The sequence below is a fragment of the Bombina bombina genome, chromosome 1, assembly GCF_027579735.1.
Source record: "Bombina bombina isolate aBomBom1 chromosome 1, aBomBom1.pri, whole genome shotgun sequence".
Lineage (NCBI taxonomy): Eukaryota > Metazoa > Chordata > Amphibia > Anura > Bombinatoridae > Bombina > Bombina bombina.
Genome location: NC_069499.1, coordinates 1,507,743,488 through 1,507,769,537, shown reverse-complemented (window position 1 = coordinate 1,507,769,537; position 26,050 = coordinate 1,507,743,488). Strand labels below are relative to the sequence as shown.

Here is a 26,050-nt window from a genome sequence, read left to right as displayed (position 1 = left end):
TCTGATTTCCTTACATTAAACTCCCTCCTTGACCCACTGTAATCTGGATTTTGTCTCCATCACTCCACAAAGACAGCAATTGTTTATGGTTACCAACAACCTACTTACAGCAAAATCCAAAGGCCACTTCTCTCTGCTTATCCTCCTTGATCTGTCTGCAGCTTTTAATACTCTCGACCACCCTCTTTTACTCCAAAACCTCCAATCCTTCAGCATTTGAGACACAGCTCTCTTGTGGTTCTCTTCCTATCTATCTAACCATACCTTTAGTGTAGCCTTCGCTGGGGCATCCTATGCCCCTGTAGAGAAACAAATAAATCTGGCACTGTGAAAGTAATATGATAGGAAAAAAGGGATGTAATATTCCCTGGTGCTAACCCTTGTTATAGATACTCGAAGTAGGGATAAGGGGGAGACTGGACAAGAAGGGGTTAATAAGCACTCATTCCTATGATTATTAATAACTTTGTTGAAGTATTCAACTACTGTGAGAGAATATAATTAAGTTAAAACTTATATTTTATTAAACCACTGTTTAAAAAAAGAGAGTGTTGATAACACTCCACCACAACTAGGTTGCCCCACACTACCACTCCACACTATTACCAATGAATGGGCAACCTAGTTGTGGTGGAGTGTTATCAACACTCTCTTTTTTTAAACAGTGGTTTAATAAAATATAAGTTTTAACTTAATTATATTCTCTCACAGTAGTTGAATACTTCAACATAGTTATTAATAATCATAGGAATGAGTGCTTATTAACCCCTTCTTGTCCAGTCTCCCCCTTATCCCTACTTCGAGCATCCTATGCCCCGTCACCACTTTCTGTTGGGGTACCGCAAGGCTCTGTCCTTGGTCCCTATGAGTTTCAATATAATTTGTATGCCGATGACACCCAAATCTATCTCTCTGCACCAGACCTATCTTCTTCCTTGCTAACCCGGGTCACTAATTGGCTCATATTTCATCTTGAATGTCCTCTCACTACCTTAAACTAAATCTCTCCAAAACTGAGCTCCTTATTTTTCCCACTTCTTTCAAAATCTACACCCCCCATTTCTCTATAACTTTTGATAACTCCATCATTACCACGCATGCCCAATGTCTTGAAGTCACACTTGACTAATTTCTTTCTTTCACTCCTCACATTCAGTCCTTGGCTAAAGCCTGCTGCTTCCACCTTAAAAACATCTCTAAAATTAGACATTTCCTTACACAAGACACATCTAAGATTTTAACTCTCTCTCTCATCCTTTCATGCCTCGACTACTGCAACTCCATCCTCTCTGGTCTCCCTAGATGTTGCCTAGCTCTTTCACAATCCATAATGAATGCCTCTGCCAGGCTCATCTTCCTTACACGTCACTCTTCATCTGCTGCACCTCTCTGCCAATCCCTTCACTGGCTTCCTCTTGCCTCAAGGATTAAACACAACATTCTCACTATGACATACAAAGCCCTCAACTGCACTGCCCGCCCCTACATCTCAGATCTTGTCTCCAGATACTCTCCCTCCAGTTAGTTAGTAGGTCTTTTTCAGAGCAATCGGTTGATTAGGTTTTACTTTATTTTTATTTTGTGGATTTGGGGGGTAGGGGTTTGTATACTGTTAGGGGGTGTTTGTTTTTCTTTTGTAGGGAAAGAACTCTTTAGGGTAATGCCCTATAAAAGACCCTTTTAAGGCCCTTTTAAGGGCCCTTGGTAGTTTATTATAGATTAGGGTTTTTTATTTTGGGGTAGGATTTTTATTTTTTTAAAAGGGTATTAGAATAGGAATAATTTTTATTAATTTGTAAAATTTCGTTTGTTATTTTTTGTAATGGTAGGTTTTTAATTTTTTTTAATTTTAGTGTTTTTTATTTTTTGCAATTGTAGGTTTTAATGTAAGTCAGCTTAGGTTTTATTTCACAGGTAAGTTTGTATTTATTTTAACTAGGTAGTTAGTAAATAGTTAATAACTATTTACTAACTAGTCTACCTAATTAAAATAAATACAAACTTACCTGTGAAATAAAAATAAAACCTAAGCTAGCTACAATATAACTATTAGTTATATAGTATCTAGCTTAGGCTTTATTTTACAGGTAAGTATGTATTTAGTTTTCAATAGATATTATTTAGTTAATAATTGTAACTTTAATTTAGCGACAGAGATTGACAAATCTTCTTTTTTGTTTAAAATTGAATTTATTTGTCCTCTTTTTAAGGAAGTATTATTTACTTTAGGGACTGAGGAGCCTAAAACTCCTGATGTTAGACCTAGTAATTGTTTAAATTATGTATTAAAGACTACTGTTATTACTCCTAAAGTATTTCCTATTCCAGATGCTATCTCTAATCTCATTGTAAAACAATGGTCTAAGCCTGGTACTTATTTTAAATATTCTTCTAGGTTTTAAAAATTGTATCCTTTACCTATTGCTAATTTGGAACTTTGGGAAACAGTCCCTTAAGTCGATGGGGCTATTTTCACCCTTGCTAAATGTACTACTATTCCTACAGAAGACAGCACTTCTTTTGTTTCCCCTTTAGATAGAAAACTTGAATCTTATCTTAGAAGGGCATATTTGCATACTGGCTATATTCTTAGACCAGTTATATCTATCGCTGATGTTGCTGCTGCCTCTATATTTTGGTTCGACAGTTTAGCTCAGCAGTTGTCTTTAGACCCAGAATTATCTAACATTATTCTCTGACTTCAACATGCAACTCATTTTATTTTTGATGCTATCTTTTGATGTTGTAAAACATAACATAAAATCTTTGTCTTTAGCTATTCTTACTAGAAGAGCTTTATGGCTTAAATCTTGGAATGCTGACATGGTATCTAAACAAGATTGCCATCTCTTTCTTTTCAAAGTAAATAATCTTTTTGGATCTCAATTGGATTCTATTATTTCCACTATCACTAGGGGAAGGGAGGTTTTCTGCCCCAAGACAAGAATCTAAGGGTAAATTTAAAGCTCCCAATCGTTTTTGTTCCTTTCGTCAGATTATAGAACAGACAACCACTCCTTCCCCTAAAGCCTTTGGCTCTAATTGGAGACCATCTCCGAATTAGAATAAATCCAAGCCTTATAAGAAACCAAATCCTGCCCCTAAACCTCTATGAAGGTGCGGGCCTCAAGCCAGTTCTTCTGGTAGGGGGCAGACGTAAGCTATTTCACAGAGTTTGGACAGACTCTATCCAAAATCAGGGGATTCAGAATATAATTTCTCAGGGATATTGAATAGGATTCAGAATAAGACCTCCCTTCTTCTTTCTTACCCATGTACCAAAAAACCCAGTAAAAGCTCAAGCCTTTCTGAAATGTGTTTCAGATTTAGAACTTTCAGGAGTAATTGTCCCAGTTCCACAGCAGGAACAAGGATTGGGGTTTTATTCAAATCTATTCATTGTACCAAAGAAGGAAAATTCTTTCAGACCAATTTTAGATCTGAAAACTTTAAATCGTTTTGTAAGAGTCCCAACTTTCAAGATGGTTACTATAAGGACTATTCTGCCTTTTGTTCAGCAAGGTCACTTCATGTCCACAATAGACTTACAGGCCGCTTACCTTTACATTCCGATTCATTCAGATCACTATCGATTTCTAAAATACTCTTTTTTAAACAAGCATTACCAATTTGTCGCTCTTCCGTTTGGCCTTGCAACAGCACCAAGAATATTCTCAAGAGTTCTAGGTGACCAAATATCTGTAATCAGAGAGCAGGGTATTGAGGTGTTTCCTTATTTGTACGATTTATTGGTACTTGCTCAATCTTTTCATTTGGCAGAATCTCTTTGTTTCTTCAAAGACATGGTTGGAGGATTGATTTACCAAAGAATTTCTTGATTCCTCAGACAAAGGTCACCTTTTTAGGTTTCCAGATAGATTCATTGTCCATGACTCTGTCCCTAATAGAAAAGAGATGTTTGAGATTGGATCAGCTTGTCTAAACCTTCAGTCTCTATCATTCCCTTCAATGGCTATGTGCATGGAAGTTTTAGGCCTCATGATTGCAGCATCGAACGTGATCCCTTTTGATCGTTTTCATATGAGACCTCTACAACTTTGCATGTTGCACCAATGGTGCAGGGATTATACTCAGATATCACAACTGATATACTTAAATCCCAACACTAAACTCCCTCTGACTTGAGTCACCTTATTGTTCAAGGGGCCTCCTATGTTCGTCCTACCTGGACTGTGATCACAACAGATGCAAGTCTCACAGGTTGGGGAGCTGTTTGGGGGTCTCTGACAGCACAAGGAGTTTGGAATCCTCGAGAGGTGAGGTTACCAATCAATATCTTAGAACTCTGTGCTATTTTCAGAGCTCTTCAGGCTTGGCCTCTATTAAAGAGAGAATTGTATATTCGGTTTCAAACAGACAATGTCACAACAGTGGCATATGTCAATCATAAAGGGGGGACTCGCAGTCCCCTAGCAATGAAAAAAATATCTCTAATACTTTCTTGGGTGGAATCCAACTTTTGTCTAATCACTGTAATTCATATACCAGGTGTAGACAATTGGGAAGTGCATTATCTCAGCCATCAGACTCTACATCCGGGGGAGTGGTCTCTCCATCCAGATGTGTTCTATCAGATTGTGCAGATGTGGGGTCTTCCCGACATAGATCTGATGACCTGTCATCTAAACAAGAAACTTCCCAGATACCTCTCCAGTTCCAGGGATCCTCAGGCGGAATTGATGGATGCTCTAGTAGTTCCATGGTTTTACCAACCTGCTTAAATTCTTCCACCTCTTGTTCTTCTTCTAAGAGTGCTCTTAAAGATTATAATTAAACAATCTTATGTTTTTCTGATAGCACCAGCATGGCCTCACAGGTTCTGGTATGCAGAACTTGTCTGAATGTCCAGTTGCCAACCTTGGTCACTTCCTTTAAGACCAGACCTTCTGTCTCAAGGCCCGTTTTTCCATCTGGATCTCAAATCTCTAAATTTTAAGGCATGGAAATTGAACGCTTGGTCTTTAGTTATAGAAGTTTCTCTGACTCTGTGATTAACACTATGATACAGGCTTGTAAGCCTATTTCAAGGAAAATATATCACAAGGTTTGGAAAACCTATATTTCATGGTGTTCCACTCATGATTATTCTTGGCATTGTTTTATAATTCCTAGGATTCTACCGTTTCTTCAGGATTGTTTGGATAAAGGTTTGTCTGCCAATACTTTGAAAGAACAAATCTCTGCTTTTTCTGTTTTATTTCACAGAAAGATTGCTAATCTTCCTGATGTTTACTGTTTCATACAGGCTTTGACTTGTATCAAACCAGTTATTAAAACTATGACTATCTCTCCTCCTTGGAGTCTAAATATGGTATTAAAGACTTTGCAGGCTCCTCCTTTTGAGCCTATGCATTCTTTGGACATTAAACTACTTTCTTGGAAAGTGTTATTTCTCTTGGCTATCTCTTCTAGAAGAGTTTCTGAATTGTCTGCTCTCTCTTGCGAGTCTCCTTATCTGATTTTTCGATCAAGATATAGCTGTTTTGCTGGACTTCCTTTAAATAAATTTTTGCCTAAAGTTGTGAATTCTAATAGGGAACTTATTGTTCCTTCCTTGTGGATGTGGTAAGAGCTTTGAAATATTATGTTGAGGCTACTAAAGATTTCACAAAGACTATTTGTTATTTTTTCTGGTTCCAGAAAAGGTCAGAAAGCCTCTGCATTTCTTTGGTATCTTGGTTGAAACTTCTGATTAACAAAGCTTATTTGGAGGTGGGGCAGTCTCCGCCTCAGAGAATAACAGCTCATTCTACAAGATCAGTTGCCACATCTTGGGCTTTTAAGAATAAAGCTTCAGTTGATCAAATCTGCAAAGCAGCCACTTGGTCTTCTTTGCATACATTTACAACATTTTACCATTTTGATGTTTTTGCTTCTTCAAAAGCAGCTTTTGGTAGAAAAGTTCTTCAGGCAGCTGTCTCAGTTTAATTCTAATGCCTATGATTTAAGTTTTTTTGAATTTTTAAGGAAACATCATTATTTTTTGGATTTCATTTTTCAGCGGAAATAGCTGTTTTTATTTTATCCCACCCTCTATACTCTATAGTTACTTGTGGACTTCCATATTTTGGGTATTATATCTCATCAGTAACTAGCTTGTGGACTCTCGCCACCTATATGAAAGAAAACATAATTTATGTAAGAACTTACCTGATAAATTAATTTCTTTCATGGTGGCGAGAGTCCACGGGACCCACCCATTTTTGCGGGTTATGATTTTTTGTATAAAGCACATTATTTATCCTGTTCCTCTTTTTTATGCTTTTTACTTTTATACACCTCACTAACTTGGCTATACGTTAAACTGAGGTATGAGTGAGGAGGGAGGTGTATTTATAGGCATTCGAGGTTTGGGAAACTCCTGGTAGGAATGTATATCCCATCAGTAACTAGCTCGTGGACTCTCGCCACCATGAAATAAATGAATTTATCAGGTAAGTTCTTACATAAATTATGTTTTTGAAAAAAATGCACTTTTCTGGGATTTTTTTGTGCTTTTACTCATTGGAATTCCTTTGACTGATTTTATATTGTGTATACATTACATACATTTTTATATACATATTTATCCTGTTGTACCTGTTATGTGGTGCTCTTCTGCTACACCACCCCAATATTAGATCACCAATTTTCCAACGCAAATGGTTTAGATGATATGGACAGTACAGCCCCCCTATTCCCCCTTCTTTTTTTCTCTCTTCTCCACCTCTCTTTTTCTACCTGCTATAAACTTTCAGTTTATTTTTTTTTATTAATGACAAATGGATATGTTATATATTATATTTCTTACTGTATAGTTACTGTTTGATTTAGTTAATATTAAAAATTGCAAGCTCATTAAGGGAATACAAATCATTGGATTAATGGAAACTGAGAAGATTTCTGTTTCCACAGAAAGATTGTTTAAGACAAATTGTTGGGTGCAGAATCCCAACTTCATGTTTGTTTTTCATTTCTTTTTCTTTTTATAATGTACTGATTGGAATTGGGCCTATATATGTGTTTGGCTCATATTTCTGTGCATTATTTCTTGTTACTGTACATTTACAATTCTTAATTTATAAAGCTTGTTAACAAAAAAAAAAAGTATTAATTTATTGGGAATAGTCCTGCTAGTGGACAGTAACTTACAAGATATATAAAATTGCTAGCCGAAATACAAATATAAAACATGTCAGTAGTAGGCACTTGGTACTCTCCTACCGGTCCCTTCCTGGGTAAAGCCTTCACCCACTCGGCTGTCTGCTATTCCTGGTGGTCATCCCCAAAACTATCAAGTGGAATGCCAGTACATTCAAAGAGAGCCGCCAAGATGCCAGCTCACAGTTGCTACAGAAGCCTGGGATGAACAGATTTTCTCTACGTGTTTCGTTCCGCTGAGAGGGAACTTTCTCAAGAGTCTGATAGTGTCAGGGTTTCACCATGACCTCAATAGTTTTTTGCTGCTTTTTTATCTTGGCTGCCATTTTAGACTTACCTGGGTGTGCAAAATATGCAGTTAAGTAAAAAAAAAACTGATGCCGATTAAGTGGTGTCTCAGTTGTTTAGTAAGGGATCTGGGAGGGGGAGGTATGTAGATTGTTCAGGGGGGGCCTGCTACACTACAGAAAGCACAATTTTTAATATAAAAAAGTAAAATAAAACAATTTTTGGGGGCAAATTGGGTACTGGCAGACAGCTGCCAGTACCCAAGATGGCGGCAAATAGGTAGATGGGGATGGTTAGGGAAATGTATGGGGGGGGATCAGGGCGGTTGTGGGGTAAGGGGGATCAATCACTGCACACTGTATAAAAATAAATTAAAGACTTTCTGCCAGTACTTAAGATGGCGATGGCAATTGTGAGGTGGGGGAGGGAAGAGAGCTGTTTGAGGGGGGTCATGGGGGGATCAGGGGGTGGGATGTGTCAGGTGGGAGGCTGATCTCTACACTAAAGCTAAAAATTAACCCTACAAGCTACCTAATTAACCCCTTAACTGCTGGGCATATTACAAGTGTGGTGCGCAGCAGCATTTAACGGCCTTATTATTACCAAAAAGCAAAGCCAAAGCCATATATGTCTGCTATTTCTGAAGAAAGGGGATCCTAGAGAAGCATTTACAACCATTTGTGCCATAATTGCACAAGCTGTTTGTAAATAATTTCAGTGAGAAACCTAAAATTGTGAAAAATGTAACAGTTTTTTTTATTTGATCGTATTTGGCGGTGAAATGGTGGCATGAAATATACCAAAATGGGCCTAGATCAATACTTGGGGTTGTCTACTACACTAAACTGAAGCTAAAATTAAACCTAAAAGCTCCCTACAAGCTCCCTAATTAACCCCTTCACTGCTGGGCATAATACACGTGTGGTGTGCAGCGGCATTTAGCGGCCTTCTAATTACCAAAAAGCAACGCCAAAGCCATATATGTCTGCTATTTCTGAACAAAGGGAATCCCAGAGAAGAATTTACAACCATTTATGCCATAATTGCATAAGTTGTTTGTAAATAAATTCAGAGAGAAACCTAAAGTTTGTGAAAAAAATTGTGAAAAAATCAACAATTTCTTTTATTTGATCGCATTTGGTGGTGAAATGGTGGCATGAAATATACCAAAATTGGCCTAGATCAATACTTTGGGATGTCTTCTAAATAAAAATATATACATGTCAAGGGATATTCAGGGATTCCTGAAAGATATCAGTGTTCCAATGTAACTAGCGCTAATTTTAAAAAAAAGTGGTTTGGAAATAGCAAAGTGCTACTTGTATTTTTTGCCCTATAACTTGCAAAAAAAAGCAAAGAACATGCAGACATTGGGTATTTCTAAACTCGGGACAAAATTTAGAAACTATTTAGAATGGATGTTTTTTGGTGGTTGTAGATGTGTAACAGATTTTGGGGGTCAAAGTTAGAAAAAGTGTGTTTTTTTCCATTTTTTCCTCATATTTTATATTTATTTTTATAGTAAATTATAAGATATGATGAAAATAATGGTATCTTTAGAAAGTCCATTTAATGGTGAGAAAAACGGTATATAATATGTGTGGGTACAGTAAATGATTAAGAGGGAAATTACAGCTAAACACAAACATTGCAGAAATGTAAAAATAGCCATTGTCATTAAGGGTAAGAAAATTGAAAAATGGTCCGGTCATTAAGGGGTTAAATAAAGGTGTGATTAATTTAGGATTTTATATCTCTGTCTGGTTCCTGGTACCCTTAGAGATAGTCCCTGTGGTGTCCTGTTATTTGTACACCAAACAACTCAAATGGGAACCTAGCCCTTAAAGTGGTAAAGTTCCGTGTAAAGTAGCTATAAGTACGTAAAAGTATATAAATATATAAAAATGCAAATGGATTAAAAATGGTATGAATACAAAATATGGATAATACAAACCCTTTCATAAAAGACACACAAATATAATCTAATGTAGTTAAAATTATGTAAAACTTCACATCACAGAAAAATATTTGATAGGGTGTTCACCCTTTACTCTCAGATACTAATGTGAAGGAAACATACTTCTTGCTAACTTAAAACAATATATACATTCATATTGTACAAATGGAAACATCATAAATATACAAAGATACACTATTGTCTGCTGATGAAACATCCTATATCAGAAAAGCCTGGATATCTAGATCTATATTTAGCCCCTGTGGTTGTAAACTACCAAACTGTTTAATCCAATAGGTTTCCCATTCTCTAGGTCTAAGTAATCTATTTGTATCCCATACTGGGTTCAATCTCCATTCAACTATTTTTATTTCCAGACCTGCTGTTTAACTGTTATGTACGGTCTTGAAATGATCAGATACGCTATGCTTCTCAAATGAACATACGGACACATGCAGCATAGTGTTTGCACTTGTACAAACCTGGTACAATCTATGTTAACCATGTAGTTGCTGGTTTATTCATTACTGGTCTCAATGTTGTAGGAGCTTAATTATTTTTCAAATCCTTATTTTTCCTGAAAACAATGTCTGGTTTATTACCTATCCACTTGCTGAAACCGAGCTCTGAAGCCAAGATCTTCCAATGTATAGTAAAGACCTTCTTAATGCTGTGATGTTTCTCACTATAAATGGTAATAAACTTAGTATACTGTTCTTTGGGTGATTTAGATGCTAATATTTTTCTTTCTTTTGTATTGCTTATATCTCAAAGTTCACCTATATCTAGATTCTTTACTTACTTGTATATAACAGAGCTGGATCATATCCCTTTTCCATAAAACATTCTGTAAATAGCGATGATGTTTTACATTCAAATTTACCCAGGTCAGTACAATTACGTCTTATGTGTTGGAATTGATCCAACGGATATTGTTTAATCCAGCATTTAAGATGACCACTCTTAGCATTCAATAAATTTTTTATATCTGTCTACTTTCTAAAACTTCTTACAGACACCTTATTGATGTTGGTGTTGTGGTATAGAATTAGATCTAAAAAATGAATTAATTCATTAGATGAAAATTTCAATTTCAAGTCATTGTTGTTAATATAATTTACAGATTCACCCACTTCATAAATATTACCCCGCCAAATGATAATAATATCATCTATGTATTAATAATACCTAATTAGTGAATCCTTAAAGGGACATAAAACAAGTTGGGATAGAGACAAAATATAATAATATGTACTTTAATTACTTTACCTGCAAATTTATACTACAGTGCCTCACCATTAACCCTTTCTTTTAAGTTTCTGAATTGTACAGCTCTAACTCCCCCACACAATTCCTTCTATTGCTGTATCTATATCCTCCTTTGTTTTGGTAGAATGCAAGACTTTAACATTCATTATCTGCTGGAGTAGGCCTAGAAGCAATTAAGCTACTGTGAACTCAGTTGAAATATAATGCCTGTGTTTCTGATGCTAAACACTGAAAAGGAAGGTTGATCAGACTACTCCAGACAGCATGGCTATGTAACTAATTTTGCTTAGTTTTTAAAATTATTTTAAAATACTTGCCAGCAATTTTTAAACATTTTTTTTAAAAAGATTTCTGGAAAAGGAACATTATACAGCTCTGTTATATACCACAAAGGAACAAGTTAAGAATCTAGATAGATGCAAGTTTTTAGATATTAGCAATAAAAGCTTAGACAATGGGAATCCTTTTGGAATAAACGGGTAGTTTACAACCATAGGGGCTAAACTTAGATCCAGATATATTTAGGCTCTTCTGATATAGGATGTTTTATCACCAGACAGTAGTGTATCTTTGTATATTTATGATGTTTCCATTTGTCCAATATGAATGTATATATTTTTTAAAGTTTGCAAGATGTATGTTTCTTTCACATAAATAGAGAGTAGAGGGTGTACATTTCTATCAATTATGGTTATGTGATGTGAAATTTTACATAATTTTAACTACATTAGAATATATCTGTGTTTCTTTTATATAGGGATTTTTATTACCCATATTGTGTATTTATTCTGTTTCGAATCCGTTTGTATTTTTACATACAGATACATATTCAGACTCTTGAGAAAGTTCTGATGTAGTGGAACAAAACGCGTAGAGGAAGTCTTTTAACCCTAGGCTTCTGTATTAACTGTGACCTTGGTGGCTCTCTTTAAACATACTGGCATTCCACTCGATTGTTTTGAGGATGACCACCAGGAATAGCAGATAGCTTAGCTGCTGGAGGCTTTCCCCAGGGAGAATGGTGAGCAGCTGGAGGCCTGTTCCAAGGAGACTGGTAGGAGAGAAGCAAGTGTCTACTACTGACCTATTTTATATTTATTTTTCGGTTATCAATTTTACATAACTTCTAAGTTACAGTCCACTATTCCCCAAAAGATTTATACTTTTAACTTGAGTCGTGCTCTTCTATTTGATATCATTTTCTAGATTTGATTGATGTTACGGGACATTATATACAGAAAGAGCTGCAACACTTATTTCTCACATTGAGAATTTGAGGAAATTGTATCTACACCTGTGGAATTTATAGTTTGTGATTTGATTGTATTGCTCTTTATCCTTGTTGGCAAGAATCAAAGATACTCTTTTATAAAGATCATCCAAGAAGGACTTTTTTTTTATCTTTTACAGCAAACATTTATATGTTATATGATATTTTTGGGATATAATTAATTTTGTACTTTATATTTATTGGCTAGAGGGTATTAGTGCTGTATTTTTGTTAGTTTTTGCTCTTCGTTAATTATTTCCATCAGTTTTCTTGTAATTCAAGTTTGGAAATTGTGGGTTTTCCAAGTCTGAGAATTGGAAGTGAACAGAAAATGACAGTTGCAGCAAACAAAATGTTATGTATTCGAAACATTTTTATACTTGCCTAGTATGTTAATTTATTGCGAGACTGTAGAAAAATAGTGGCCTAGATTACGAGTTGTGCGTTAGGGTTAAAAAGCAGCGTTAAGAGGTCCTAACGCTGCTTTTTAACGCCCGCTGGTATTACGAGTCTTGCAGGTACAGGTGTACCACCCACTTTTTTGGCCAGACTCGGAAATACCGCAAATCCACTTACGTCAATTGCGTATCCTATATTTTCAATGGGACTTGCATAGCGCCGGTATTACGAGTCTGACCGAAAGTGAGCGGTAGACCCTCTCCTGTCAAGACTGGTACCGTATTTAAAAGTCAGTAGTTAAAAGTTTTACACTACAACGCCATAGCATAAAACTCTTAACTAAAGTGCTAAAAAGTACACTAACACCCATAAACTACCTATTAACTCCGAAACCGAGGCCCCCTCCACATCGCAAACACTAAAATCAATATTTTAACCCCTAATCTGCCAAACCGGACATCGCCGCCACTATAATAAATATATTAACCCCTAAACCGCCACACTCCCGCATCGCAAACACTAGTTAAATATTATTATCCCCTAATCTGCTGTCCCTAACATCGCCGCCACCTACCTACATTTATTAACCCCTAATCTGCCGCCCCTAACGTCGCCACCACTCTATTAAATGTATTAACCCCTTAACCTAAGTTTAACCCTAACCCTAACCCCCCCTAACTTAAATATAATTACAATAAATATAAATAAAATCACTACAATTAACTAAATAATTCCTATTTAAAACTAAATACTTACCTGTAAAATAAACCCTAAGCTAGCTACAATATAACTAATAGTTACATTGTAGCTAGCTTAGGGTTCATTTTTTTTTTACAGGCAAATTATTTACCAGGTATTTATTTTAACTAGGTAGAATAGTTATTAAATAGTTATTAACTATTTAATAACTACCTAATTAAAATAAAGACAAATTTACCTGTAAAATAAAACCTAACCTAAGTTACACTAACACCTAACACTACACTATAATTAAATAAATTAACTAAATTAAATACAATTAATTACAATTAAATAAAATTATCTAAAGTACAAAACCCCCCCCACTAAATTACAGAAAATAACAAAGAAATTACAAGATTTTTAAACTAATTACACCTACTCTAATCCCCCTAACAAAATAAAAAACACTAACCCCCTGAAGATCACCTTACCGTGAGACATCTTCACCAAACCAGGCCGAAGTCCTCAACAAAGCCAGGCGAAGTGGTCCTCCAGACGGGCAGAAGTCTTCATCCAGACGGCATCTTCTATCTTCATCCATCCGGCGCGGAGCGGGTCCATCTTCAAGACATCTGACGCGGAGCATCCCCTTCTTTCCACGGCCGACGACTGAATGAAGGTTCCTTTAAATGATGTCATCCAAGATGGCGTCCCTTCAATTCCGATTGGCTGATAGAATTCAGCCAATCGGAATTAAGGTAGAAAAAATCCTATTGGTTGATGCAATCAGCCAATAGGATTGAAGTTCAATCCTATTGGCTGATCCAATCAGCCAATAGGATTGAGCTGGCATTCTATTGGCTGTTCCAATCAGCCAATATAATGCCAGTTCAATCCTATTGGCTGATTGCATCAGCCAATAGGATTTTTTCTACCTTAATTCCGATTGCCTGATAGAATTCTATCAGCCAATCGGAATTGAAGGGACGCCATCTTGGATGACGTCATTTAAAGGAACCTTCATTCAGTCGTCGGCCGTGAAAAGAAGAGGATGCTCCGCGTCAGATGTCTTGAAGATGGACCCGCTCGGCGCTGGATGGATGAAGATAGAAGATACCATCTGGATAAAGACTTCTGCCCGTCTGGAGGACCACTTCTGCCCGGTTGGATGAAGACTTCTGCCCGTCTGGAGGACCACTTCTGCCCGGTTGGGTGAAGACGTCTCCCGGTAAGGTGATCTTCAAGGGGTTAGTGTTAGGTTTTTTTAAGGGGGTATTGGTTGGGTTTTAGAGTAGGGTTGGTTGTGTTGGTGGTGTGTTTTAATGTTGGGGGGGAGAATTGTACTCTTTTTTCAGGTAAAAGAGCTGATTACTTTGGGGCAATGCCCCGCAAAAGGCCCTTTTAAGGACTATTTGTAATGTAGTGTAGGGTAGGGCTTTTTTTATTTTGGGGGGGCTTTTTTATTTTGTTAGGGGGATTAGATTAGGTGTAATTAGTTTAAAAATCTTGTAATTTCTTTATTATTTTCTGTAATTTAGTGGGGGTTTTTTGTACTTTAGATTTAATAGTAATTAATTGTATTTAATTTAGGTAATTAATTTAATTGTAGTGTAGTGTTAGTTGCAATTGTAACTTAGGTTAGGTTTTATTTTACAGGTAAATTTGTCTTTATTTTAACTAGGTAGTTATTAAATAGTTAATAACTATTTAATAACTATTCTACCTAGTTAAAATAAATATAAAGTTGCCTGTAAAATAAAAATAAACCCTAAGCTAGCTACAATGTAACTATTAGTTATATTGTAGCTAGTTTAGGGTTTATTTTATTGGTAAGTATTTAGTTTTAACCCCTTAATGACAAGTGACGTACCAGGTACGTCCTGCAAAAACTTGCAGTTAGTGACAATGGACGTACCTGGTACGTCACTTGTCTAAGAGAGTGCTGGAAGCGATCGCAATCGCTTCCAGCAGCTCTCAGGGTATTGCAGTGATGCCTCGATATTGAGGCATCCTGCAATACCCTTAGAAAGCATCCGATGCAGAGAGAGCCACTCTGTGGCCCTCTCTGCACCGGTAGCGATGCGGCCGGTTCGTTGGTGGGTGGGAGCGCAACTGGGAGGCGGGTGGGCGGCCCATCGCTACCCGGCATCCGGCTCCTGTTAGTGCAATGTGCACGCCGGGTGCCGGGAGCGTGCGGGGGCGCGCATGCGCGTGCGCGTGCGCGCGCGGGTGCGCGCGCACGCCCGCGATCACCTACTGACACCAATGACACCAATGAGTGGGAAGAGGGGGGGAAATACTGACACTGACACCAATGAGTGGGAAGAGGGGGGGAAATACTGACACTGACACCAATGAGTGGGAAGAGGGGGGGAAATATATATATATGAGGATCTGGGAGGGGGAGGGGGTTGGGGTATTGTGGGGGGCTGCTACACTACAGAAAAAAATAAATTAGTAATAAAAAATAATTAAAAACACTTTTTTGGGGGGCAAATTGGGTACTGGCAGACAGCTGCCAGTACCCAAGATGGCGGCAATTAGGTAGGGGAGAGGGTTAGATTGCTGGGGGGGGGGATCATGGAGGTTGGGGCTAAGGCAGGAGTCCATCACAGCTAAAACATTTTATTTTTTTTTATTAAAAAAAATAAAAACTACTTTTATTTAGTACTGGCAGACTTTCTGCCAGTACTTAAGATGGCGGGGACAATTGTGGGGTGGGGGAGGGAAGAGAACTGTTTGGGAGGGATCAGGGGGTGGGATGTGTCAGGTGGGAGGCTGATCTCTACCCTAAAGCTAAAATTAACCCTGCAAGCTCCCTACAAGCTACCTAATTTAACCCCTTAACTGCTGGGCATAATTTACGTGTGGTGCGCAGCAGCATTTAGCGGCCTTCTACTTACCAAAAAGCAACCACAAAGCCATATAAGTCTGCTATTTCTGAACAAAGGGGATCCCAAAGAAGCATTTACAACCATTTGTGCCTTAATTGCAGAAGCTGTTTGTAAATAATTTCAGTGGGAAACCTAAAGTTTGTGACAAAATTTGTGAAAAAGTGAACTTTTTTTTTATTTGATGACATTTGGCGGTGAAATGGTGGCATGAAATATACCAAAATGGGCCTAGATCAATACTTTGGGTTGTCTTCTAAAAAAAAATATATACATGTCAAGGGATATTCAGGTATTCCTGACAGATATCAGGGTTCCAATGTAACTAGCGCTAATTTTGAAAAAAAGTTGTTTGGAAATAGCAAAGTGCTACTTGTATTTATGGCCCTATAACTTGCAAAAAAAGTAAAGAACATGTAAACATTGGGTATTTCTAAACTCAGGACAAAATTTAGAAACTATTTAGCATAGGTGTTTTTTGGTGATTGTAGATGTGTAACAGATTTTGGGGGTCAAAGTTAGAAAAAGTGTGTTTTTTTCAATTTTTTCCTCATATTTTATATTTTTTTTTATAGGAAATTATAAGATATGATGAAAATAATGGTATCCTTAGAAAGTCCATTTAATGGCGAGAAAAACGGTATATAATATGTATGGGTACAGTAAATGAGTAAGAGGAAAATTACAGCTAAACACAAACACTGCAGAAATGTAAAAATAGCCATTGTCATTAAGGGTAAGAAAATTGAAAAATGGTCCGGTCATTAAGGGGTTAAATAGGAATTATTTAGTTAATTGTAGTAATTTTATTTATATTTATTTTAATTATATTTAAGTTAGGGGGTGTTAGGGTTAGGGTTAGTCTTAGCTTTAGAGGTTAATAAATTTATTATAGTGGCGGCGACGTTGGGGGTGGCAGATTAGGGGTTAATAAATGTAGGTAGGTTGCAGCGACATTGGGGGCGGCAGAGTAGGGGTTAATAAATAAAATGTAGGTGTTGGCGATGTTGGGGGCGGCAGATTAGGGGTTCATAAGTATAATGTAGGTGGCGGCGGTGTCCGGAGCGTCAGATTAGGGGTTAATAATATAATGCAGGTGTCGGCGATGTCGGAGGGCAGCAGATTAGGGGTTAATAAGTGTAAGATTAGGGGTGTTTAGACTCGCGGTTCATGTTAGGGTGTTAGGTGTAGACATAAATGTATTTTCCCCATAGGAATCAATGGGGCTGCGTTAGGAGCTTTAGGCTGCTTTTTTGCAGGTGTTAGTTTTTTTTTCAGCCGGCTCTCCCCCATTGATACCGATGGGGAAATCGTGCACAAGAACATTTTACCAGCTTACCGCTAACGTAAGCAGCGCTGGTATTGAGGTGAGATGTGGAGCAAAATTTTGCTCTTCGCTCACTTTTTTGCGGTTAACGCCGGGTTTGTAAAAACCCATAATACCAGCGCTGTCTGTAAGTGAGCGGTGAGCATAAACTGCTCGTTAGCACCGCACAGCCTCTAACGCAAAACACATAATCTAGGCTAGTGTTATTACAGGGTTTGATATGTTTAAATATTTAAATAATGATCTTTTATATGTATGAAGTTCACATTACCATTAATAACAACTATTATCATCTACTGTTAAGTTAAAGGAACATGAAACCCAAATATTGTTCCTCATGATTCAGATCAATCAACTTTCCTATTTATTTCTATTATCTTATTGGCTTAATTCTCGTGATATCCTTTGTTCAAAAGTATACCTAGGTAGGCTCAGGAGGTGAAAGCTAGCTGCTAATTTGTGGCTGCACATGTATAACTCTTGTCATTGGCTTGCCAATGTGTTCAGCTAGCTCCCAATAGTGCATTGCTGCTCCTTCAACAAAGGATACCAAGTGAATGAGAAAAAAATTTACAACAGAAGTAAATTGGAAAGTTGTTTAAAAATGTGTGCTCTGTCTGAATTATGAAAGAATATTTTTGAGTTTCATGTCCCTTTAAACAGATTTAAAAACAAATTTCAAGTGCAAAGTAGTGCAATTCCAGATTTGCATAGAAGTAATTTAGTGATTACTGAGCATGCAAACTATCATGCACTCACATTCACATCTTGCCTATGCTTTGAGGGTCAATAGTGAGGCATAATCAGATAATGCATTAGAAAGTAATGTGACACACACACACATATACTTGGTGCAACTTGCGCTCAGTAAGAGTTGTGATAACCTTTGATAGAAGCATTTTTGCAAATTAAATGGACACTGTACTGTAAACCTGGTTTCCCCTTGATATGAATTGTTATACCAGCTTCAAGGTATTAAATGTATGGGAAATTCTTCTAGATTTTGTATTTGGAAAATGCTAGTTTTGCTTGTTGAATCCACAATCCATTGTTTTCAATAACATGCGCACAAGTAGTGTGCTCTTCTATGGGGGAATACGTTATGGCGCGCGTGATATTGTAAGGTCGGCTTTTTACGTGCTTTTGGTTAGCGTTAAATAGCGCTCCACTTGTAATCCGGCCCAAAGTCTGATGCTGTGTGGTACAGTGATTTAATTCTTCATTTGAAAAGAATATTATATGCACAATAACTCTGTACTACTTTGGTAAATAAGCGATAAAACCAGTGTAAATGGTCTAAGAATAAAAAGTGATTGCACAGGGTATTTACGCTGTCATAAAACAAATTTAAGGGGAGCAAACATCTATACAAAGGGACTTGAATTCATGAGAATGTTTGTGGATGCCCTGTAGGCTATTAAGAAAGGTTAACAAGAATTTGTGCAGTTTTGTCCTGCTTCACTGGCTTGTCCAGTGATTCATTCATGCTTCCCCAAAGGCTGCCCCTCATTAGCATGTAGAAAGAAAAGCCCTGAACAAATCAAATCTGCATCCCAGTTACTGAACGCTGCTAAAATGATAACACCTTCCCTTTGGCTCCTACTCTTTTGTGCGGTCCCATCCAGAGCTGTAGCAGAAGGTGAGTATATTCCTAGATATTGTTCCTGCTGTAATATAAAAAATATATATGGTATTATAATCCCTTTATTAAAGATAAATCATTTGGGGCATAATGTTCTGCATTCTTTTTAAAGTGAGTGTGATTAAAGTAAAATGACCAAACAACCATTGTTTTAATTCAATTCTATATATTATAAGGTTGTACAATACTAACACTATATGTATATGTGCATAAATATATATACACACATAGTATATTTCTAGAAATTGTTGCTGCTCCAATTTATAAATATATATTTATTTAAGTTTACTTTGTAAAGCTGGTATTTCATATATATTTCATAAGGTTCTATAATATTTACTAAAACTATAGGTTTATGTGCATGTTGTGTGTGTGCATATATATATATATATATATATATATATATACTGTATATAGACACATGTATACATTTTTATTTTATATATATATATATATATATATATATATATATATATACTTACATACATACTGTAAGTGTGTGTTGTCTGTGCTTCTCTGTGATCCCCTTAGTCCAGAAATAGCAGATATATATTCATATAATGTGGATACAATGTAAAATGTGTTTTTTTTAAAACTATGAGATAAAAGTTAAAACTTCTTTTCTGCCTGATTTCTTGTCAATACTTCAGTAGTTTAAATGCAGGTTACCTAATTAAAGTAGATCACTTTTATAAATTATTATCAGTTATTTGAACAGCACCAACTGATAGATAAATGTATAAGTAGGTGAAAAATGAATTCACTGAAGCAGACTAAAAATAGACATACAGGTAGCCCTCAGTTTACGCCGGGGTTAGGTTCCAGAAGGAATGGTTGTAAATCGAATGGTTGTAAACCGTTGTAAATTGAAACCCAGTTTATAATGTAAGTCAATGGGAAGTGGGGGAGATAGGTTCCAGGCCCCTCTCAAAATTGTCATAAGTAACACCTAATACATTATTTTTAAAGCTTTGAAATGAAGACTTTAAATGCTAAACAGCATTATAAACCTAATAAAATAATCACACAACACAGAATATATAATTAAACTAAGTTAAATGAACAAAAACTTTTGCTAAACAGCATTATAAACCTAATAAAAAAATCACACAACACAGACTTCACTTGCATTTTTCTGCAAACAGTTCTTTCTATGCATTCCAATCTGGACTGATTTATAGACACAAAGATCTTGTTCCTTTGAAATCTGCTCGATAGCTCAGGTCTGGTTAAACTGATTAATTTCAGCTTGCTTGGCTTTGCTGCAACACAAGCGGACAGCTCCACCTACTGGCTATTTTAATCAATGCACTGCTTCTCAATGCTTTTCAATAGCAGTCACATGACTGGAAAAAAAGGTTGTTATTCAGAAACGGTGTAAATTGAACCGTTGTAAAACGAGGGCCACCTGTATTCATATAATTTATAGTTAGATCCTGACCATTTCGCATGATTATTATAAAGTTTATAATAATTTTTGTTGTTGTTGCAGTTAAACATTTCCATTAAGGAAAATTAATATTATTCATATTTATTTAATGAGATCTTCCTATAGAATATGTATGAAATATGGAGGTTCCAAAATCGAATTCCATCCAGGTTTCTGGTTCTCCTACACGCACATCAGAGAAAATTATATTATGAAGAGCTAAGTATTAAAGGGAGAGTGTACTGTAAAATTGTTTTTCTCTTAGCCCCTTAAGCACCGGGCATTTCAGACTAAAACTTCCCCAAAAGACCAGAGCATTTTTAGCATTTTTGCCATCACTTCATTTAAGAAATAGATCCTTGTTTTTTTTATTTACCTTTCAAAACTATATATATATTTTTTTTTTAGTAGACAACCCAAAGTATTGATCTAGGCCCATTTTGGCATATTTCATGCCACCATTTCACTGCCCAAAGTGATCAAATAAAAAAATCGTTAACTTTTTAACAAACTTTAGGTATCATGGCACAAATTGTTGTAAAAGCTTCTCTGTGATCCCCTTAGTTCAGAAATAGCAGATATATATGGATTTTCCATTGCTTTTTGGTAATTAGGAGACCGCACATTGCAGCTGCACACTACACTTTTATTATTCCCAACAGTGAATGGGGTTAATCAGGTAGCTTGTAAAGTTAATTTTAGCTTTAGTGTAGAGATTACCCTCCCACCAGACACTTCCCACCCCCTGATCCCTACGTGATTCCTCTCAAACAGCTCTCTTCCCTCCCTCACCCCCCACCGGTCACAGTCTGCTAGAAAGCAGTTTTAGACCTTTTTTTTTTTTATTATTATTAATATTTACTTCAGTGTATGATTACCCCCTTACCTTCCCACCTCCCTGATCCCTCCCAAAAGCTCTCTAACCCTCCCCCCTCTACCGAGTTTCCACCATATTAGGTACTGGCGGCTGTCTGCCAGTACCCAGTTTTCTATCATTTTTCCCCAACATTACAGATTCAAGTTCAATCTGATTGGCTGATTGGTTCAGCCAATCGGATTGAACTTGAATCTGATTGGCTGATTCAATCAGCCCATCAGATTTTTCTACCTTAATTCCGATTGGCTGATAGAATCCTATCAGCCAATCGGAATTCGACGGACGCCATCTTGGATGACGTCATTTAAAGGAACCTCATTCGTCGGGAAGTCGTCGTGCCGGAAGGATGCTCCGCGGCGGAGGAGCGAAGTAAGAAGATTGAAGATGCCGATTTGCTTGAAGACGTCGCCGATGGAAGAAGACTCTCTGCCGCTTGCTTCAAGACATCGCCCGGATGGAAGAAGACTTCACTGCCGTTTGCTGGAACACATCGCCCGGATCGGATCAGGAGTTCTGCCCGGCGGGGTGAATACAAGGTAGGGAGATCTTCAGGGGGGGTAGTGTTAGGTTTATTTAAGGGGGGTTTGGGTTAGATTAGGGGTATGTGGGTGGTGGGTTGTAATGTTGGGGGGTGGTATTGTGTTTTTTTTTGCAGGCAAAAGAGCAGTTTTCTTTGGGGCATGCCCCCACAAAAGTCCCTTTTAAGGGCTGGTAAGGTAAAAGAGCTTTGAACTTGTTTTAATTTAGAATAGGGTAGGGAATTTTTTTATTTTGGGGGGCTTTATTATTTTATTAGGGGGCTTAGAATAGGGGTAATTAGCTTAAAAATCTTGTAATTTTTTTTATTTTTTGTAATTTAGTGTTTGTTTGTTTTTGTAATTTAGTTTAGTTTATTTAATTGTATTTTTAGATAGATATTTGTAGTTTATTTAATTTATTGATAGTGTAGGTGTATTTGTAACTTAGGTTAGGATTTGTTTTACAGGTAATTGGGTAATTAATAATAGCTATTATACCTAGTTAAATAATTAACAATTTACCTGTAAAATAAATATAAACCCTAACATAGCTATAATGTAATTATTAATTACATTGTAGCTATCTTAGGGTTTATTTTATAGGTAAGTATTTAGATTTAAATAGGAATATTTTAGTTTATAATATGAATTAGATTTATTTAATAAGAATTTAGTTAGGGGTGTTAGGGTTAGATAGAGTTAATATAGTTTATATAAATACTATAGTAACTATATTAACCTTAATATAATTAGGGTTAATATAGTTAATATATATAATGTAATAACTATATTAACTATAATATACTTAGGGTTAATATAGATAATATAGCTGGCGGCGGGGTAGGTAGATTAAATTAGGGGTTAATAATTTTAATATAGATGGCGGCGGTGTAAGGGGTTCACATTAGGGGATAGATCAGTTAGATGGTGGCGGTTTTAGGGGTTCACATTAGGGGATAGATCAGTTAGATGGTGGCGGTTTTAGGGGCTCACAGTAGGGGGTTAGTTTATGTAGATGGCGGAGGTTTAGGGGTTAAATACTTTATTAGGGATTGCGGCGGGGGATCGCGGTTGACAGGGAGATAGACATTGCGCATGCGTTAGGTGTTAGGTTTATTTTAGAAGATCGCGGTTGACAGGGAGATAGACATTGCGCATGCGTTAGGTGTTAGGTTTATTTTAGCAGCCAGTTTAGGGAGTTACGGGGCTCCAATAGTCAGCGTAAGGCTTCTTACGGCTGCTTTTTGTGGCGAGGTGAAAATGGAGTAAGATTTCTCCATTTTCGCCACGTAAGTCCTTACGCTGTATATTGGATACCAAATTGCGCGGGTTTGGTATACCTGCCTTTGGCCCAAAAAACTTCGGGCGACGGCAGAAATATACGCGCTTAACTTCTAGGTTACGCCGTATATAGGATACCAAACCCGCGCAAATATTGGCGTCGCCGACTTTTGCGGGGGACGATTTTTATCGGATCGACCCCTAGGAGTGTAATTACTTCTGCTGGCTATGTTTACGCAGGGTCTCTAAAACTAATACTTAAGTATAGTAATATTCAGAATAGGTATGAATACCACAGGCAAAATCAGCTATTTCAAAGGCTTTAATAAAGGTAAAGGAGTTATTTGTAAAATATGTAATACACTCCAACAGGTAAAATTGGTCACTGGGAACAAATTAAAGGGGAGAAAAAAATAGGGTACACTATCCCTTTAACTTCAGCCTAAAGAACATTGATATACGGCTGCAACAACTAATCGGTAAGTTTGATCATAAAAATAGTTGTCAACAAATCTCATTATCAATTAGGTGGTCAGCGATTAGTTGGTCAGTTGCACAGCACCAGCTGCTTTAATCTGATGATCTACTGCAACTAAGATTGTGCAAAAAAAATTGAATTTATTTATTTTTTTTATCTTTTTTTCTATCCGATTAAACGGACAATAATCATCCGATTAATCGGATAGAAAAAAAAATAAATACATAAAAATGTTTGCACAATACCATGTGCAGGAATTCATCCGTTTGAAGCAGCTGCTGCTGTGCAATTAACCAACTAATCGCTGACCACTTAATTGATAATGAGATTCTTTGACAACTATTTTTATGATCAATCTTACTGATTAGTTGTTGCAGCCTACCAGCCCATGATCCTTTGTTTTCTCCAGTTCTTAAAGGGACACTGAACCCACATTTTTTCTTTCGTGATTCAGATAGAGCATGAAATTTTAAACAACTTTCTAATTTACTCCTATTATCAATTTTTCTTCATTCTCTTGCTTTCTTTATTTGAAAAAGAAGGCATCTAAGCTTTTTTTTTTTGGTTCAGGACCATGGAAAGCACTTGTTTATTGGTGGATGAATTTACCCACCAATCAGCAAGAACAACACAGTGTGTTGACCAAAAATGGGCCGGCATCTAAACTTACATTCTTGCATTTCAAATAAAGATACCAAGAGAATGAAAAGAATTTGATAATAGGAGTAAATTAGAAAGTTGCTTAAAATTGCACGATCTATTTGAATCACGATAGAAAAAAATTTGGGTTCAGTGTCCCTTTAAATATAATTTAGGATATTTTAGAAAAAAATGGCTTCACAGATCCATGTAACATGATGTCTGGTAAAATTGTCTTCTGCCTTAAACGGGCCATCATTTTTCAAAACATATACATAATTGAGGACAGCCAAATGGTTCTTTATAGAACACCACTTGATACATAATATTCTAACTTATTTTTGCAGTTGTAATGTATTTGAAAGCTCTCAATTCTTCTACCTTATCAGGAACAGAATGTTTCAATGAAAATACTCAGTCACTGTCTTCCTCTTCTTCTATGTAACATTTAAATGTTGGTTATAATAGATCATTCTACAAGAATCAGCATTTGAATGTTATATTTAACTTCTTCATATATGTTATTGTAAATTAATGGCTAGATTACAAGGGAAGCACTAATTTATAACGCACCCGTAAACGGGCAAATTCACCCATTTGCAGGAGCACAATAAACAACCAGCCATTACAAGAGGCTGCTTAATGCTACGACGGGCTCGTGGTAGCAATTAGCACTCCAAGAATTAACCAGAGATCAGATCTCTGGTTCATTTTAAAATGTCCCCCAAAATAAAGTGTGATGTTGTTTTTTTTTTAAATTAAGTGAGCAGCTGTGGGGTGTAAGAAAAAAACAGCACTGAAAAGTGCATTTACATTGCGATCTATGGGGACTGTGTTAATCCTGTAAATATATATGTATATCTTATATACATATTTATTTACACTTCCCGACTTACCCCCTTTCCTGGCCAAGTTCTCTGCCGTGTATGACGACTGGAAGCTCGCTCTCATGAGCACAAAGCTTCCATGCAATGAGAACGCTTAACTTGTAATATGCGCGCTGGTATTACTAAGTGGAGTGCAAATATCGTGCTTGCGAAAGCTTTCCACTTGCCCTAAATGTTATATTCAAATTAGAAACAGAAATAGGTAACAGTTTTTGTGGCAGATGACTAATAGCAGGCCCATTAAGTTTGCCCATATTTCTGTTTGAAATGTAAGCATAATTATTTTTTTTAGAAAACTGAATGCATATCGCAGGCATTCTTATATTTCCTTACAAAATGTAAAAATCTTTTGGAATCTATTTAAATAAACTTGTTTTTTTGTTTTTTCAAATGCTTATGGAGATATGGTCTACAGAAATGTAAACAACATTCAAGATGAGATCTAAATAGATTCCATTTTCTATACTGTGTGCAGTTCTGGAAACCATATATCTAGAAATATACAATTATAATTAGAAATTGATTAATGGAGGGCTACTAATTAACAGATACATTGTATACAAAATAAAATTTATAAGGAAAAACGATACGGTCTTAAAGGAACAGTCTACACCTTAGTCATTTTAAAGTCTCATCTTAGATTAAGCTGCATATAGCCTCCTGCACATTTTATATATCATGCAGCCGGAACAGTAAAAAAGTTATTTTAGAATGAATATTGTTTCTGGCCACTATAAAATATGTCTGTCAAGCTCCGTCCACTGATGGCATCCCGATCCGGGCTGCATCTAAGCACTCTGCTGAATAGAGTTGACAGTCTGTTAAATCCAACTAGTGAGCCTTTTGTGATTGGATGTCATATGCAGCCCAGATCATGATGTCCTCAGTGGGCGGAGCTTGGCAACCATTTCTATGTGGCCAGAAACAATATTCATTTTAAAATATCTTTCTTACTATTCCTGCTGCATGATATAGAAAAGGTGCAGGAGCCTAATTGCAACTTAATCTAAAGTAAGGCTTTAAGATGACTAAGGTGTAGACTGTCCCTTGAGAGGA

General features: G+C 36.6%; 1 protein-coding gene across 2 annotated transcripts in view; it reads left to right on the top strand.

Moving 5' to 3' along the window:
- Positions 1 to 26,050, top strand: part of C1H17orf58 (chromosome 1 C17orf58 homolog) — a 96,614-nt gene that overhangs the window by 6,165 nt on the left and 64,399 nt on the right. Inside the window, exon 1 of one of the 2 annotated variants that reach the window (XM_053696454.1) lies at positions 18,710 to 18,882. The exons of the other annotated variant lie outside the window; for it this stretch is intronic. Coding sequence (XP_053552429.1) covers positions 18,819 to 18,882 — 64 coding nt within the window. The 5' untranslated portion in view covers positions 18,710 to 18,818. Of the gene's footprint in view, positions 1 to 18,709; positions 18,883 to 26,050 lie in introns of those variants that run through there. 2 annotated transcript variants of the gene reach the window in all.